This window comes from Cebus imitator, unplaced genomic scaffold (genome assembly GCF_001604975.1).
Source record: "Cebus imitator isolate Cc_AM_T3 unplaced genomic scaffold, Cebus_imitator-1.0 Scaffold381, whole genome shotgun sequence".
Classification (NCBI taxonomy): Eukaryota; Metazoa; Chordata; class Mammalia; order Primates; family Cebidae; genus Cebus; species Cebus imitator.
The window spans coordinates 992,134-1,010,944 of record NW_016107696.1 but is presented as its reverse complement, the minus strand read 5'-3'; the positions used below and the strand labels follow the sequence as shown (position 1 = coordinate 1,010,944).

The 18,811-nt window shown below is 35.3% G+C and overlaps 1 protein-coding gene across 3 annotated transcripts in view; it reads left to right on the top strand.

Moving 5' to 3' along the window:
• Window positions 1-18,811, top strand: part of IQUB (IQ motif and ubiquitin domain containing) — a 64,988-nt gene that overhangs the window by 21,644 nt on the left and 24,533 nt on the right. For 2 of the 3 annotated variants that reach the window (XM_017507640.2, XM_017507639.2), the window contains exons 4-8: window positions 1,352-1,513; window positions 1,598-1,770; window positions 1,953-2,108; window positions 8,064-8,274; window positions 16,860-17,035. In XM_017507640.2, the coding sequence (XP_017363129.1) occupies window positions 1,352-1,513; window positions 1,598-1,770; window positions 1,953-2,108; window positions 8,064-8,274; window positions 16,860-17,035 (878 nt within the window). The remainder of the gene's footprint in view (window positions 1-1,351; window positions 1,514-1,597; window positions 1,771-1,952; window positions 2,109-8,063; window positions 8,275-16,859; window positions 17,036-18,811) is intronic. The other variant, XM_037731093.1, reaches the window with a different exon arrangement.

The following is an 18,811-nucleotide window of genomic DNA, read 5'->3' as shown; positions in this document are numbered from 1 at the left end:
TGCCCAAATCTCATGTTGAATTGTAATCCTGAGTGTTGGAGGAGGGGTCTATGGGAGGTGATTGGACCGTAGGGATGGATTTCCCCCTTGCTCTCTTCTCGATAGTGAGTTCTCATGAGATCTGATTGTTTAAAAGTATGTAGCACCACCTCCTTCATACTCTTTCTCCTCCTCCAGCTATGTAAGATGTTCCTCCTTCCTCCTCACCTTCTGCCACATTTTCCTGAGGCCTCCCCAGCCATGTTTCCTGTACAATTTATGGAATGGTGAGCCAATTGAACCTCTTTTTATTCATTTTTTTGAGACAGAGTCTTGCTCTGTTGCTCAAGCTTGAGTTCAGTGGTGTGATTTTGGCTCACTGCAACCTCTTCCTCCCTGGTTTAAGTAATTCTCTCTTGCCTCAGCCTCCTGAGTAGCTAGGATTACAGGCATGTACCACCTTGGCCTGGCTCAGTTTTGTATTTTTAGCAGAGATGGGGTTTCACCATGTTGGCCAGGCTGGTTATGAACTCCTGGCCACAGTGATTGCTCATCTCTGCCTCCCAAAGTGCTGGTATTATAGGTATGAGCCATGATACATGGCCTAAATCCCTTTTCTTTATAAATTATAAAGTCTAAGGTAGTTTTTTATAGCAATGTAAGAACAAACTAATATGGGGGATAGGGTGAATATTAAAATAATTATCCTTTCTCTTGATATGGGTATGTCCTGTACTTACATTTAACAGTTTGCATGTTTTTTTTTTTTAATAGAGTGAATGTTTAGCATATTATTCTGCTCATACCATAGAATGTTTTTATTTTTTAAATGTTTATAGAGATTCATGGTTATTATATATTTATATTCCTGATGAATTCAGTTATTTATAATGTAGCATTATTTATAATGCTGAATCCTTGCTCAAGAATGCCATGAAAACTCTTTCTATTATGGAGTTTTCTGTACTAACATCAGAGCAAGAAGTAGAAACTATTAATAGAAACTATTAATACTATATTTAATAATTAAATGATATGTGTTCCTATGAGCACCTTTGATATTTTCCATCTCCTTAAAATGAGACTGTATAATTAGCCATTTCTAGAAATGGTGACTATAATTAATAATAATTATTACATATTTGAAAATTGCTAAGAAAATAGATATTAAGTGTCCTGACCCCAAAATGATAAGTATATGAGGTAATGGACAATTTAATGGCTTTCATTAGCCACTTCCAATGTATATATAGTCAAAACATGTTGTACACAATATACAACTTTTATTTTTCAATTACAAAACAAAAAATAAAATCAATGAATAGCCATTTCTTTGTCATAAAACTTTTAAAATTTTTATTTCATTTTTTAGGAAAAATTCTTAAAAATAATGAGACTCTAGTACAACATGGAGTTAAGCCACAGGAAATTGCACAAGTGGAAATCTTTTCTGCAAATCCAGATCAGTATCCAGTCAAAAGAATAGTTGGATTAACTGATGTCTGTCAAATCATAGCTGTCACTGTCCAAACTGGTTAGTTATTTGATGTCTTTTATAGAAAGTATTTTTGAGTCCCTTCTTAGTTGAATTTTCATTCCTCTTGGTTTTATCTCTCAGGCATTGATCAATACCAGCAAGTAACTGTTGAGATTGTCAAATCTGACTTTCACAAACCATTTCTTGGTGGATTCAGACATAAAATAACAGGAGTAGAGTATCACAATGCTGGAACACAAACCATACCTAGAAAGATTTCTGAAAGATCCAATGTATTTTGTAGGGATACACAGGTAATGTTTTAATTTTTTCCTTTAGGTTTTTGAAGCTATAGACTCAATAACTATTGTACTATATGACTCTCTCAAATTTCTCTTAATTATATGGCAATTAATAAAGAAAATTAAATATGTAGAAAAACCCCCTTATATGTGTAATATAAGGGATACTTAAATTTTTAATGTTTTTCTTTTAGACAGTTTTTGAGAAAAAAAAGCTCCAACAAACTACAAATACAGCATCTACACAGATGACTAACATTGGTGTATATGTATCAAATATGACTGATAAACTGGTAACACCAGGGAAGTATTTTTCAGCAGCAGAATACCATGCTCAAAGACTAAAGGCGGTAAGATAACCTTTATTGTGGATGAATACTAAAAATTTGATATATAAGCCAGTTGTTCTGAGTGTGTCTGTTTCTCCAAGCTGCACTTGCTTGAGAAAGAATGCTCATGAGTATGGGTCATGTTTCACTGCTAACAAAAGCAGGCTTTATCTCCAGTGTTCCCCCATGTAAAGAAGAATCCTAAATGCTCCTAATCCTTTCATTTCTCTTAGGGAAACCCAGCTGCTTTGTGTCTTTGTGTATTGCATTTGGCTATTATTAGCCTTCTCAACACTGCTGTCACTTGGCCTTAACTCTTGTCACAGTAGAATCACCAAGGGAATGTTCCAGACTAATTGAAACCAAATGGGACAGTAGTCAATTTTCTAATATTAGCATAGCCATTCCAACTTTATTTTTTTGCATGGTCTATCCTTTTTCATTCTTTTACTTTCAACCTATTTGATCTACCTCCTACCATCATTTTACTGTGAGTAAAAATGACCTGAAATCAGTGACTTTAAGAGATTTTGCTTTTCAAATGACAAGAAATCTGGAGCTAAGCTATTCAGCCTAAGACCTTTAGAGACAAACTTGCGGTGAAAAAAAGTGAAGTCTGTTGACTTAATTGCCCTGAAGGAGAGAGTATACCAGGGGAACCATGGGGCTAACTTTGTAGCAGGCTTTATCAGTGCCAGTTACTCCAGCCTGATATTTCAGTCCAAACTAATTGTCACCAAATAAAGGAATATATGGAGTCATTATAGAATTTGGGGAAGAGTGAAGTTTGGGGGGGATTTAAGTGAAACAGTATCCTAATAGTCTCAAGCAAAACAAGGGTATGTATAAATGGGTCAATATCAGGTCTGGATTGTGAAGTGGATCAAGGTCATGTTCCCTTGAAAACGAAGTTAAAAGAGAAGGGAAATGTTTCTTTGAAGTTCTCTGAAGTTCAGTGCCTAGGTTGTAAATTGAGGCCGCTTTTCTCTGTCAAAGTGATGTAGAATCTCTAGGCATGAGTGGAATATTTCTTTCTTACTGATCTAATTTCAAACAGCAAAGTTTCTTTTTTTTTAAGGCAGAGTCCCACTCTGTCGCCCAGGCTAGAGTGCAGTGGCACGATCTTAGCTCTCTGCAGCCTCTGCCTCCTGGGTTCAGGTGATTTGCATGCCTCGGCCTCCTGAGTAGCTGGGACCACAGGCATGTCCCATTACGCCTGGCTAATTCTTGCATTTTTACTAGAGACAGGGTTTTACCCTGTTGCCGAGCTTGGTCTCCAACTCCTGGCCTCAAGTGATCTGTCCACCTCAGCCTCCCAAAGTACTGGGATTACAAGTATCAGCCACCGTGTCTGGTATCATTCCAAAATATTTCTGAAATAAGTACCAGACAAAATGAGGAAAGTTGATTACAGAAATTCATCAAAACATAATAGAGGAATATTTCCCACAGCAAGACATGAACTCTCAGAAAGGGTCGATCACCAAGTCTCAAGCATATTAAAATAAGATTATCAAAGACCAAGGATAAAGTGAAAATCCTGACAGCTTCTAGAAAGAGGAAACAAAGAAAGAAGGGGGCAGGAAATGAAGAAAAGCTTAGTAGGGTTCTTAACTTATTCATGGAGAAGATATATAGCCTGATTAGATATGCACTTGGTATAAAAATTTAGTTATGTTAAAAAATGTGTATGACTAACTATCAGAGGCATGTGTACCAGAGCAACTCCATCTTGAATAGGAGCTAGTTAAAATGAGGCTGAAACTTACTGGGCTGCATTCCCAGACAGTTAAGGCATTATAAGCCTTAGGGTAGGAGGTCAGCACAAGATACAGGTCATAAAGACCTCGCTGATAAAACAGGTTGCAGTAAAGAAGCCAGCTAAATCCCATCAAAACCAAGATGGTGATGAGAATGATCACTGGTCGTCCTCAGTGCTACACTCCTACCAGCGCCAAGACAGTTTCCAAATGCCATGGGAACATCAGGAAGTTACCCTATATGGTGTAAAAAGGAGAGGCATGAATAATCCTCACCTTGTTTAGGATATAACCAAGAAATAACCATAAAAATGGGCAACCAGCAGCCCTCGGGTCTGCTCTGTCTATGGAATAGCCATTCTTTTGTTCCTTTACTTTCTTAATAAACTTACTTTTACTCTGTGGACTTGCCCTGAATTAGTTCTTGTGTCAGATCCAAGAACCCTCTCTTGGGTTCTGGATTGGGACCCTTTTCTGTAATATAACCACTAGAAAATAAAATACTTGTTTCTGAATTGTGAAAGAACAAAAAAAGAAACATTTAATCAACAAAAAGAAAAGGCTAAAGAAAATAAATAAGAATAATTAGTAAATAAAACAAGATAAAATGGTAAGAATGGGTCCAGAAATATCAGTAGTCAAACATATTATCTTTCTTGAAACAAGATTTAAAATAGTAAGCAGTGAATTCAAAACCTATTAAAAAATAAAATAAACATGACCCAAGTAAAAAGGAATCAAAATTAAAAGAATTTATTAAATGAAAATGTACTCCCTGTAAGGCTTTTAACAAATTCCTCTGTTTACAGGTCACACCTCACTTCTACCTCCCACAAAATCACCAATTCACCTCGTAAGACTATGGGGCAAATCTATTTGGTTCTTGATGCCATCCTCCTTGGCAGGCATTTAGATTTTCACTTCCTCTGCTCTAGTAAGTCAAGTTAACACTTCTCCATCTCCTTCAAAAAAAAAAAAAAAAAAAACTGACATTTACTCTTCTCATGTATTCTTTGTCCTTGTATATTTATACTTTTAATATCATTTTTAAGAGTTTGGAAAATGACAGAAATTTCCATTTCCTTACCTAATACCCATTCTCCCTTACTTCCTCTTACTAAGAAGATCTGAATCTTGCTGAGGAGCAATATTATGCTGCTTTAAAAATTCATTTATCACACACTTTCGTAGTAGGGATAGTCATAGGACATAGTTCAAGCCAATGAGATGCAAGGAGAAGTCACTGGGTTGGGCTTTCTGGGGAAATCCTTGAAGGTGGCATTCATGGAACATGCTGCCTTGATTTTTCCCTTCTTCTCACATGGAATGCAGACATGATGAAAATTAGTCAACCACTTTATCTTCATACAGTAACAAGCTCATGGTGAGCTTAACGGATCAGAAAGATGAAAGGAGTTTATGATCCTGATAACATCATAGAGTCTCCACCCATTCCCAGTATAGTAAGAAAGTAAAAATTAATTTAGACTGAGAAAGTAAAAAATCATCAGGCTGGAATAACAGGCACTAATAAGGTCAGCCACAAAATTAACAAAAAACAGTATTTCTCTCAAGGACACTCTGCAACTATGAAATGTCTTAACCATCCTATTCTTTGAGTGACTACTATTTTCTTACTCACTGAGAACCTTTGTTCTCTAAATTCATAAATGGCTTGGATTAATCTTTCATGTCTCTTATTTTTCATACATTCATTTAAATTTTATGACTCTTTGTCCTAAAAAATTTTCTCACTTAATTTTCTTGCCTACTTATTACTTTTTAGGTTCTGCACATTCTGCAGATCAGCTTACGAGAAACTCTGTGAATACCCATCTTTCCCTTCTATTGTGGTAAAGCTTTATCTGAGCACATGGCTGCCTCACTGATGACCACATTTCATCACCTCCCTTGTGTATCAGTGAGGCCATGTAACTAAGATCTGGACAATGAGATGTGAGGGACAATCGTTCTAAAACTGCTCTTTGTTCCTTTTCCCTCTGTTTACTGGTTGGAAGATGGTAAGTGGACCGGCCGTCTGGGACACAGAGGTAGAAAGCCATTTGTTGAATATGACAGAGTTTTCCCACCAGCCCGAAACTGCTTTGCTAATCCCTGGATTGCCATGTGAAAGGGAAAAAACTTCTGTGTTGTTGAAACAACTGTGTTTTGGTGTTTTAAATAAGTTTAACAAGTTTAATAGCATACAGGCTAATCACATATTCTATTAATTTTTTAAATTTCAAAAATAAAAATTTTGCCGGTCTTTTTTCTTGGTTCATTATATTATTTTATACTGATAGCCTTTCCTTTCTCTGTGAAAATATTAACTATATCTAGTCTGCTTTTGTATTTTGTTTTGATTTACTCTAGTAGTAGTTCTAGTAAAGTTAACTAGTGAAGCAGTTACACTTTAGTATAAGCATCATCTAGAGGGCTTCTGAATATTTAGAATGCTCTGCTTCCCCAGGAGTTCCTGATTAATAGCTCTGGGGTGGGGCCTAAAAATTTGCATTGCTGATAATTTTCTAGATGCTGCTGATGTGTTTGAGATTCTTAATGTTCAATGTGCCAACAGCATATTTGTTGACCCAGTCTGACCCCAGTGATTTTAGGGGATGTGTAAAGCTTGATTATGGAAGAAAGCTAGTTTTCTGGATGGGGGCTTTTTTTTTCATCCTGGGTGTCACCTTTTGGGACATTCACCACTCTTGCCTAGGGACAGATATCTCTGTTGATCCTTGCCTAATTATTTTAGAGGAGCCTATCCCTTTTGCATTTTTAAAGCAGTCACCTGATTAGTTGCCATTCTGCTCAGACCATCCAGCAGTTTTGGGCTTTGAGCAGTCCTGGAGTCCCTTCTGTATTTTCTGACTTGCTTCTCCAGTGTATGATTAGATTATAGACTGCTTCTTCAATTAATTCTACCAGCCTCTTTTGCTGAAGGGATTGTTCAAAGTTTCTGATTCCTTTAGGGGATCCCTTCAGTTTAATCCAGTATCTTTGTCGATACCTACTTTACATAGTTTTTCTATAATTATTAGGCATTAGGATGAGAGTAAGGGATGCATCAGCATATGCTCTATCATCAGTCTTGATCTGGCTTCTTCACATTTTATTTATGAGTTTAATAAATAAAATTATAAACTCTCAAAAAATGATAAACTCTGAGGTATATCGCAGACTTTTTGAGGGTTTAGTACTATGCTGTACTTTCAAACGTATTCATATTTCATACAACTTAATAAATACTTGTTGGCTTTAGTCTCCATTTTATCTAACCTGCCTTTGGTGGTTTCTACACTTAACTTACCTGATGTATATTTAGGAAATACAGTTTTGTTATAAACATGACCTAGTGGCATTTAAGATAAGATGGTAATAATTAATATTTATAACAATAATAGTATTTATTGAGGACTCATGATGTAGCAGGCTTGGGCTAAGTACTTTATATGTATACTCTTATTATCACTGTTTTATACATGAGGGTACTAAAGCATAGAGAAGGCAGCTAACTTATCCCAAATCAAACAACTAGTGAGCAGCAGCAGGAAGATTCAAACTAAGTTTTACTCCAGAGTCCATTCTATTAAGGATTGTACAAACATCCTTCTATGAAGGTGTATTTGTGAGATTTCAAAACCAAATAGCAGTGACATGCATTATCCATGTTTTTTATGTTACTGTATGTGAAAAGATCTATTTAGAGCTAAAACTAGACTCAGTATTTTGTTGTTGTGGAATTGGAATTGAAATAGTCATCGTTGCCTTTATTATCTGATCAAAAAGTTGAAGATCAAACACTGCATGTTCTCACTCATAGGCGGGTGTTGAACGATGAGAGCACATGGACACAGGGAGGGGAGCACTACACACTGGGGTCAGTTGGGGGGAAATAGGGGAGGGACGGTGGGGGGTGGGGAGCTGGGGAGGGATAGCAGGGGGAGAAATGCCAGATGTAGGTGATGGGGAGGAAGGCAGCAAATCACACTGCCACTTGTGTTCCTATGCAACAATTTTGCATGTTCTTCACATGTACCCCAAAACCTAAAATGCAATAAAATAAATGGGAAAAAAAAAAAAAAAAAAAAAAAAAAAAAAAAAAAAAAAAAAAAAAAAAAAAAAAAAAAAAAAAAAAAAAAAAAAAAAAAAAAAAAAATTAAAAAAAAAAAAAGTTGATGATAGACACTTTCTGTTTCCTTTTAATTTATAGGTGATAGTGATACAGACTTACTTCAGGCAATGGCATGCTAAAACCTTCGTAGAGAATGTAAGAAGACAGAAATGCTTAAGGTTGGAATGGGAAAGACAGGAAGAACTAAGGAAGAGAAGCGAAAAAGAAGAATGGATAAAATTGGACTATGATCGGAGGCATAATCCTAAAACAAATGAAGATTTTGAATTACTTCATAATGCATTAGAATGTAAGTCTGACATAGGCTTTGCAAAAAATATTTTTAAATTTTTCATTAGTAGGAAAAGCAGATTTACTGCAGACAAAAGAAGGTGTTATTTTAGGGAGATGTCTTGGAAATCTGGACTAGAGAATTTTCAAAGATGAATACCACTTTATATTTGGAATAAGAATTAAGACTGAAATGAAATTAGAAATGCTTCTATATTAACAGTTAACAAAATCTTCACACTGCTTTGTGAATTATGCAGTTTTAATATATTATTTCATTTGATCCTCTTCCATGCGAGATAAAGAGAGAAAGTACTGTCTAATCTGGTTTTCTAGTGCTTTGGGGAATTTGTGAACTCAGAGTTGAGCTGTTCTTTAATCTCTTAATCCAGTATCCTGTCTGATTTTGCTCTTTAGAGAAGGGGCTTGGCCATATTTTAAAAATTTCCCCTTACTAATAACAATATATAAATGTATATTCATACATCTTGACTTTCATACCTTATTTCTTCCACAGTATGTGTGCTAGTCATGGATAAATTAAAAGTTTCAGGTATTTGAACAAGCCAGGCCCTCTTTACTCAGGCAGTAGATTCACCATTCCCCTTCTTGGAATAATATTTCAAATTCATATGTGAGCAAAGGATACCATTGTTATTTTTGTTTGGTTAACAGACAGCTGTGTAAAATAATAGAAAATATGTTGAATGAGCTTCCGCCTTTTCTACTTATTAGTGGTGTTAATTAGGACAAGTTACTCATGTCTTCTTAAGATCACTTTCTTCATCCATAAAAAGAAATTAATAATTTCTGGCATGACTACTTCAGAGGGTTTAATATAATAAAAAGCATAAAATATTACATTCATGAAAATATTTTAAAAAGTATACGGAACTACACATATGTGAGCTATTGTTCTATGGCAAATGATTTTATACAGAATTTTCATAGTGAAGTAGAATGGTTATAGTTTATGTAAGTCTACATATGATTTATACATAGAGGACAATGAAATACATGAAGTTTCTTACATAAAAGGGACATCTTTTGGGGTTTTCTAGTCCTAAAATTCTAAATAAAAGCCTTGGAATAATCATTTTTAAGTTCTGTTAAAAAATCTGTGGTTCACAAGCTCAGTAATTTTTATTGCTCTTCTGTAATTTTCTTCATTTCATATTCATAATTCCATTCCTTGGAACTGCTGCCCTCTTGTGGCTGATAATAATACTTGTATCCATAATATGAAACTTTTTCCTCAAGGTAACCTGTTCTTCAATAATAAAAGTAAAATGATATCAATTTAAGAAAACAAATTTAACTGTGTAAGGTAATATGTCAAAGATGAGGCTATCTCCAGGCAAAAATATTTGATTGTTATGTCTTTTTATAGCCATATGTCGAGGGTGATCTCTTTCGTTGTTCTGAATTGTCTCTAGGGCCATTAGCTGGAAAAAAAAGTGCAAAGTATCCCATATTCTAAATAGAGCCTGCAATAATTGGAGTTGTTTTATCTATTTAAACATTTTATATGGGTAGAATTATGCAGAATAGAAATTTTTGTGTCTGTTTTTCAAAATTCAGTATATGTCATGAGACCGATCTGTGCTATTGTGTGTAGTGCCCTTTGTTCTCATTTCTGTATAGTATGCTATTGCATGGGTGTGCCACAACTTATGTATCCATTTTACCATGGATTTGGTTCTTCCTGCACCACCCCTCGCCTCCCAACCAGTTTTTGGCAAATATAAGTAGTACACTTTGGTGAATTTTATATATATATATATGTGTATGTGTGTGTGTGTGTGTGTGCGTGTGTGTGCGTGTGTGTGTATGTATTAAATATATATAATACAAAATATAAAATAAAAAATAAATATATAAAATATAATCTAAATATTTTAATAAATTATAAATATAAACAAATGTTATATTTAAATATAAATAAAATATAAGTATAATATATGTATTTATAAATATAAATTCATATATATCTACATATATGTTTATATATTATATATAAATAATATATATATTTCACCAAAAGATGTTTGTAGCAATACTACTTGTAGACACACACACACTCACACACACACACACTCACACACACACACACACTTCTCTCAGAGTGTAAACCTAGCAGTGGAATTGGTGGTTCATAGGATATACATAATTCAGCTTTAGTGAATCCTGCCGGATAGTTTTTTAGAGGTTGCACCATTTTAAACTTCTGCAGAATGGTATGATAATTTTAATTGCTCTGTCATCCACTCCAACACTAGACACTTCTGTCTTTTTCATTGTTGCCATACTGGAGGGTGCTGTCACCCTGCCTTATTTTCGACTGAGGCTGCAGTAGGTGAGATATCAAGATACCAGAGTCAATGAGAGACAGTCTGTCTCTCCCTGATAAAGAATTTACAAAGGAAGTAAAATAGGACCTATTTCTTGGCTCATGCATCACTTAGCAAGATAAAAGATATAAGAAGGGCTAGGAGAGATTTGAAGAGGTTGGGAAAGTGGGTTTTTTTCTGGAGAGAGCCATTGTTATGCTTTGGGGTCGGGGTGGGTAGGTTGTGCTATTTCCTGACCAAATGCCTAGTGAGAGGAGCTTCAAGGGAGTAAGCACTCCTGGGGAGCTTTGAAATGTTCCCTGTGTTTGGGGGACAAGGAAGATTGGTGCCTGAACCTTGACCAAGATGGTAAATTGGGGTCTGACTCCAACCTAGGAAACCTAGAGAACTAGAGGAGGACTTTTAGACTTCTTTGATATTGGAGAGGGCTGCTGCATTCTTTACTCCTAGGATTTTAAAAACAGATATATCTTTGTTTTCTATCAAAAGGGGACTATACAGTAGAGAAAACAAGAGAGAGTAAGCATGCAACAGGGTAATCTGAGGTGTTCTTGGTCATGTTTAATAGGGCCAGCTATAGAAATGAAAGGATCTTGTCAGAAAGAAGCTTGAAGTGAACAGCTGGATTACTCCCAAGTGGCTACCTGGAGTGCAAATACATCTGTTGGGTCAGGGGAGTTGCAGGAGGAGGGGTTCAGCTCAAGGGCCTCAGGATGGTGAGTTTGAATCATCTGACAGGCCTGGAGAGTGGGGGTTTATCCAGCCAAGTAAGAACTGCTCTTCCCATTTACTCATCTCCCAAAGAAGTACAGTGAAGAAACAGCCCCTAGTGGTGAGGAGAAGAACTGAGAGGTGAGAGTGTGTTCACAGGATCTACCCTTTCCTACAGCCTTCAGGCAGTTTTCCATTCTTTCAGTCTTTGGTGTGTCTTTTTATTCTTTTAACAGTGTCTTTGTTAGAACAAAAGTTTTTAATTTCAGTAAGTCCTGTTTGTTTCTTCTTGTGTGAATTGTGCTTTTGGTGTTATATCTGAAAACTCATCTCCAAACTTAAGGTCACACAGCTTTTCTCCTATGTGTTCTGCAAGTTTTATAGTATTATATTTTGAACTTAGATATACCATCCAGTTTGAAATAAATTTTGTATGAGATGTGAGATATGTGTTAAGGTGAATTTTTAAACTTTTTCTTTTGAACATCCAGTTGTTCCTATAGCATTTGTTGAAAACACTGTCATTTCTCCATTGTATTGCCTTTGCACCTTTTGTTAAGATTGCAATCTATTCGGGATATTGTAACAAAATGGCATAGACATAAATAACAGAAATTTATTTTTTAGAGTTTTGGAGTCCAGGAAGTCCAGGGTCAGGGCAGCAGACTCAGTATCTGGAGATGGTTCATAGATGGTGCCTTCTCACTGTGATCTCAAATAGCGGAAGGGATGAAGAGCTTTCTTGGGCCTATTTAATAAGGGCAATAATCCCAGTTCCACCCTCATTACCTAATTACATCCCTAGTGGTCCCACATCCTGTTATTGCCTTATCTTTATATATTGTCAAACTTGATTTGCCAAAATTTGTTTTAGAATTTTAACATCTATATTCATAAGGGATATTTGTGATTTTTTTTTTTTTTTGTTATGTTAGTGTCTGGTTTTGGTATTAGGATAATGCTAGTCTCTTCTGTACTCTTCAATTTTCTAAAACAGTTTGTGTAGAATTAGTAGGATGTCTTTATAAAATGTTTGAAATTCAACAGTGACACCAACTAGGTCTGGAATTTTCTTTGTGGGAAGGTTTAAAGTGTAAGTTCAATTTCTTTAATAATAATGTGACTTATTTATCATTGGGGGATAGGCTTTGATAGCTAATGTCTTTAAAGGAATTTATTAATTTTACCTGAGTTGTTGAATTTATTGGCATAAAGATGTTAATAATGTTCCATGTTATCCTTTTAATACCTGTAGGATCTATAGTGTTATTACCTCAATTACTGATATTGGTAATTTTGTTTCTTCCTTTTTTCCTGATCAGTCTGCCTAGGGATTTGTCAGTGTTATTCCTCTTCCCCTGATTTTTTCCAATTCTGTTTTTCTGTTCCATTTTGTTGATTTCTATTGTTATGTATTTCCTTCATTATACTTACCTTCCGTTCAGCTTACTCCTCTTCTAGTCCTGTGGTGGAAGCTGAGGTCATTTGACCTATAAAACTAGATGTTATGAAAGGCAGTGACCAGATACAATACTTAACAGCCTCAGATATTTATCATCTAATGCACAGAGACTGAATTTAAAGTAAACCTGAAATTTTATTAGAAGAAGTCAAATATAGCTTCTAATTATATTAATTATCCCTAAAACTTAGTGACAAAAATGATCATGTCTGGAATATAGCAATGCCAGAGTATATTTTACTTGATTGAGTTGTATATAATGGAGGACAAGGGTAAGTAATCTTCTGTCAAGAAGGGATTTACCCAAAGGAAGTCTTTAAACCTAATGGTGAAAATGTTGGGCTTTTAGGTGAAGATAAATGAAAAGAGAAGTAGAAATTCTTTGCCTGTGGAAGGATTTTATAGCCTGTCCAGCCAGGGAGAGGCAGGGAAACATATTAGTTCCTCCAAGAAAAAACTAGGTCATTCTTGCTTTTGAATGCACCGCAGAACCAGTGTCCTTTCACATAATAATTGCCCAAAAATTATTGAGTGTTTTGAATTGGCGATGAAGTGATAGAGTTTGGGCAATTATAATAATCATATCTGAGAAACAGGCTTCTTAAAATTCGGAGAAAAATTAGATTTGATTCTATGGCCAGGATGTAGCTCATGAGACTGTAAACCTTCATTACTCTGAAAAAAAAAATAATAATATCGATCTGAAAGGAAAGATTTAGATGACTTATTAATTAAATGTAGCCTTCCAGTAGTAAACCAGCTGTTAAGTCCACACTGAAAAGGACTGTATATAAGTGAAAGGATGACATGGTTTGTGAGAAGTGGGAGAGTATGTTGAATGAAGCTAAAGTGATGTAAACCTCTGTGAATGAAAGACAAGCTTGCTGTCTACAGGTAGGAATCCATGAGCATCCTGCTTGTGGAAGTGCAAAGACAGAATTTATTCTGCAAATTCAAAACCAGGGTTGCTGCATGTGAGAGGCACAATAAACAAGAAGAACCGTACAATGTGGCACATAAGTATTTTTAGGAATAGATCTGAAAATCCAAAAAACCTGGAATGAACTGAAATTTATGATACATGACAGAGACCAAAGTGACTTTGGGAATATTTATTCAGAATAATGAACAGTTATTCGCAGTTTCAACCTGTTTTACTTTCGTGTCTATGCAGGGCATAGCACAAACATGGCTTAAGTGAGTTTGGGTTCCCAGTCCAGTTGTATATTCCAAGGTACCAGAGTAATGATCAAAATTGTTCTCAGTAATCTTTAGTCATGAAGAATGAATGAAGTGCCGAGAAGACATGATTTTCCGGAGAAGAATTGTGGTTGATTATTACAAACATTACAGCTTTTTATAAATCCCTCCTACTTTTGACAGGTACATGATTGACATTTGAGGATTATTTATGCCAAATTTCCCTAAGTTTACCTTGCTGAAATTTTTGTTGGATCCTATGCATTTTGACATGTAGTGTTTTTCCCTTAATAGTGTTATACTTTTTCTTTTCTTTGATTAAATTGTTATTTTTGATGAGATTTTTTTCAATTAACAAGCAGTTTGAATATTTCTATTTAAGCTTTTGTTATTCTAGTTTAATTGTTCTGCGGTAAAAATGTAGTTTGTAACATTTCTACTTTCTACTTCTACAAATATCTATGTAAATGGTTTACCGAACTTGGAAAATAAGTTTACAATTTTCAGCTTTTGGTGTTCAGAGCTTGATGTATGACAATTTAATTTTTAAAAGCACTGTTCAAATATTTTATGCTTTTAATTTTTTACTTGTCTCTGTCATAGATTAATACATTTGTATTTTATCTGTTTTTAATAATATAAAATATACTCCCCAATATTGTTTATAACTGATAGAAGTTTTTAAAAACATATTTGATGACATATGATTTCCTATATAAACATTCATGACAGACATTTCATCATAAAATTACCTTCTACATAAAAGACCTGAATTTTGAGGTTCTCCCCGCAGTTTCATGTTTTAATATTGCTACCTCTGCTTTCTTTTTTGTTCGTATCTACTAACCTTTTATATTTCAACTTTGGTGTCACATTGTTTCAAGTTTGCCCCCTGAAAACATCATGTCACTAGAATTTTATAAAATTGTCTTATTTTCAACAAAAATATGTGTATAATTATTTCATATTTTAAGCATAACTATTATGCTTTGTTTTGCTTTTCTCATCTTGCTTTCTGCACTATTCAATTTTTTTTTGCATAAACTCATAGTTGTTATTAACTTCTGCAGTGATTTGAAATGTCAGGCATTCTTCTGAAAGTTCTTTGAAGACTTTCTTAAAGCGTGGTACACTATCAAATAGCTTGATAAGCTACCCTTTTCTCTAGTTCTGAGTTGCGTAGTTGGGGTTTCCCATCTTCTGCTATGATGTTGACTTTCTGAGATGAGAAAGCAGAAGTTTGGGTAATAACATTTGTGTGCCTTTTTGACAGTCTTTCATTTATTTGGTACTATCTGCACTGTATCTTTTAGAAATTCCCCAGGGGTTCTACCATAGGGATAAATTCCATTCAGATTTTTAGTACTGATTCAGGTCTCTCTCTTTTCTCCCACCTTTCATATTTCTTTTATCCTTTTAGCAGTGACACAGGAGAGGGGAGGTAGCAGTTTGTATGGAAGCTCCTATCTTGACAAATTTGGTATGCCATATTTTAAGAGGTACTGTGGTAAATCAGAGGAGCTTGACTTAGATGGATAGAAAATGAATAAAATGATAGACAATTGAAGAAATAGAAATATTTATGCCTAGAGAAGATAAAACATCAGTGGGATGTGATTGCTCCCTTCACATACCCAAAGGAATACTATGTGACCAAGAAACAGACCGACGCCATGTTGCCTCACAGGCTAATATTAGAACCAGGATGGGCAAATGAAACCTGTTCGAGCTTCTGAGAGAAGGATACTTTCTTAAACATGAGGTTGAACGATTTAATTTAAGTTCTTTCCAACCCTATTCTTTCGTTAATGTAAATAAGGTTGACATTTTTGAAATGTGGGATACAAAAGATTTTTCTTCTCCAAATTTAGTACATGTAAAAATTAAATGGAACAATTGGTAAAATGCATGTATCTGAGCTCAGAAATTTTGGCTTATTCAAGTTTGGGCAGCATATTTTTTATTGATAGTAACCAGTGCTTTAAAATGTCATAAATATTATTATAACATAATGCATTAGTTTGAATAAACAGTAAATGCAATTACTTTATAACATTTATGACTATAATTTAGAGTTTTGTAAATAAATGGAAAATGGCACCTAAAGTGAATGAAGGACATGACCGAAATCAACAATTGTACATAAAACTATGTCAATTTGCGTCATTGAGGAAGGAGACACCAGGATGTAATTTGAAGTGAAGATAAAGGGGAAAGGGAGCAGAGGAAGGCAAAGGAAATCTTCAGATTGACGTGAGATTTGACACCTCATCAGTTGAGAGAGGGAAGGAAAGAAGATGGGGTATGGAGAGTCTTAGCTCTAAGGAAGTCTAAACCAACCCGGCAGTTGGCTCTGATATGACTGACCACAGAAAAGTCCATTGTTGGGCAGATGCAGTCAGGCTCTGACTCCTGCGTGGTGCCTGGTCATTGTCGAGAGCTTTGTAGGCAGTGTGACCTTGGCTTCAGCAAGGCAGCATCTCTGAAATGCTGTAGTTGAAATTGTGAATTACCTTTACCCCTTGTGACAGGTACTCTCTTGAAGGGAGATGTGAACAGTGCATGCTCATGGCTGCCACAAAGTCCAAGTTATATTTTTGTCAGTGATAGGCAGTACGAATGCTCATTTGGAGACATAATTTGACATCATCTGCACTGTTTTCCTTTGGCTTCTGTTTGTTTGACTTCACTTTTGTTGTTTTAAGTCTCTCAGCTTCTATTTTGTCATTTTTTTTCATACATCAGGTGTACAATATAAATGATTCTATCTGTGTATACTTTCATTTAAATCAGCGTAAAAATAAGATACTCCTTGTCAGAATGTGATCATAAAAAAATGGGATTTTAAAAACTCAAGAGTCTATTGTATTTTTCCTCTAGTCTGGTGGCAAGAAGAACTTAAACGTATTAACCAATCTTTCACTGGAGCTGAAAGGAAAGCTGCTCTATGTGAACTTCTGGAAAAAGAGACTCAGATAATTGCTTCCATTGGGAGACACAAATACATTGCTTATATGGCGAATCAGGAAGCAGCAGTACAAGCTTTTTTGGATAAGGTTAGTGACGCAACTACTATTTAAATATGAATATATTCAAAGTTTAAAAATGTAGAATAATGCACCAGACAAGAGACTTACATTGCAAGAATTTACATGAATTTTGTTTAGGATTTTGGTGACATATTTCTTAAAATGTGATATATATTTTTTTCTTGTATAACTTTAGATTTTAATGGCAGCCTAGAGAAAAAAATTGATAAGTAACATGAAATCCATACATTCTTCATTAAGGGGATTGGCCATGAAGGAAAAGATAAGAGATATTTCTTGTGACTCTTTTCATTTAGGTTTAGACTGGCTATATAAATTAGGTAAGTTGTATACGGCGATAAAATGCAGAGTATTAAAGTCACAAAATGTCTAGGTCTGGGGTACTCCGATAGTAAGCAACCTGGGAGGAATAGTTATAGACTACTGTTATTGCTGTGGCTCACCACATCATTAACTGACTTCAGATTTCTGCCTGAAAGAATATATGCTTATTGAAAACCATGAAAACATATAATTAAAGAAAAAACTTAAGTAATTACCACTTTTGTGGTCAAACTGCCTGTTTGATATTGAATAGCCTGTTTCCATAGTGACCAATTTTCTTTTATAAACCTAGTCTTTCCAAACAATTTAAAGCCAATTCAGCTACAGAAGAAAAGGGGTACATTTCTCTAAGATGTTAGCCTGTGGTGCTTCTATTGCTATGATTCTTATTATTTGGGGGTATTTGTTCTTAAAAACCATATTTTTTATATTGGAAATGTTCTCCTCTCATGTTATTCACTCCCCTATTTGATGTCAGTTTATCTGTGGCTTTGACTATTACCTGCATCCCAGAACTCCCTGTAGTTCCATGCCAGATCTCTAAGGAGTGTCCAAATCATATAACCAATTGCCTACTATCACTGCTCTTTGGATATCCCAAGATTACACTTCAAGGACTGATCTTGTTCTGCAGTGTATAACCTATCTGTATGAATATTTCATCATTTACCCAGTTGCTGCAGACAGAAACTTGGGTGTTAGTTTTGACATCTCCATCTAGCCACCAACCTGTTTATTCTACTGTTTAATACCTCCTACCTCCTTAATTCTTTACTGCTTCCTTTCCAAACCCACTACCATTGCCTGCAGGGAAAAGGCTCTGCCATGGTGCCCTGATGACCTTGCATGTATCAAATAGGTCTTATTTCTCCTGGGAGGATGTTATGAGAAAAGTCTTACCTTATCTTGTGTGCATGAGTTCAACTCTGACTTAATTGAATCTGGATTTTCTTCTCATCGGGATTACTTTATGTTTCGAAATTGGGCTGCTGCCTCCAGTTTCACTTCTCAATTCTCTCCTCCATTATCTATATCACTGCCAACGCTATCACTAAACACAATGCTGATATCACTCCTCACTGCCCTCAGGAAACAAGGATTTTCATGTTTGCAAACCTCACTTATCTCACTGTTGTATCACTGCCATCTCTCCCTGCATACTATACCCATACTGCTTCAGCCATGCTCAATTACTTGCATATCCCCAGAAAGACCATGTGCTTTTAATGCTTTTGCATTGGGTGCCTTTACATGAAACACCCTTTTCTTCCTTAGTAGCTAGCTACTGACCCTGTAAAACAGGCTCAGATGCCTCTTCTTTCAGAAAGCAAATGCTGGTCTGCCTACTATAGCTGTAGTATATGCTCTCATGAGACTCTGTCTCATCTCTTTGTACAAAGTGTGCGATCTTAATGTGTCTACATGCCTGAATCCTTTTTAGATTTAAAGGAAAGAGTT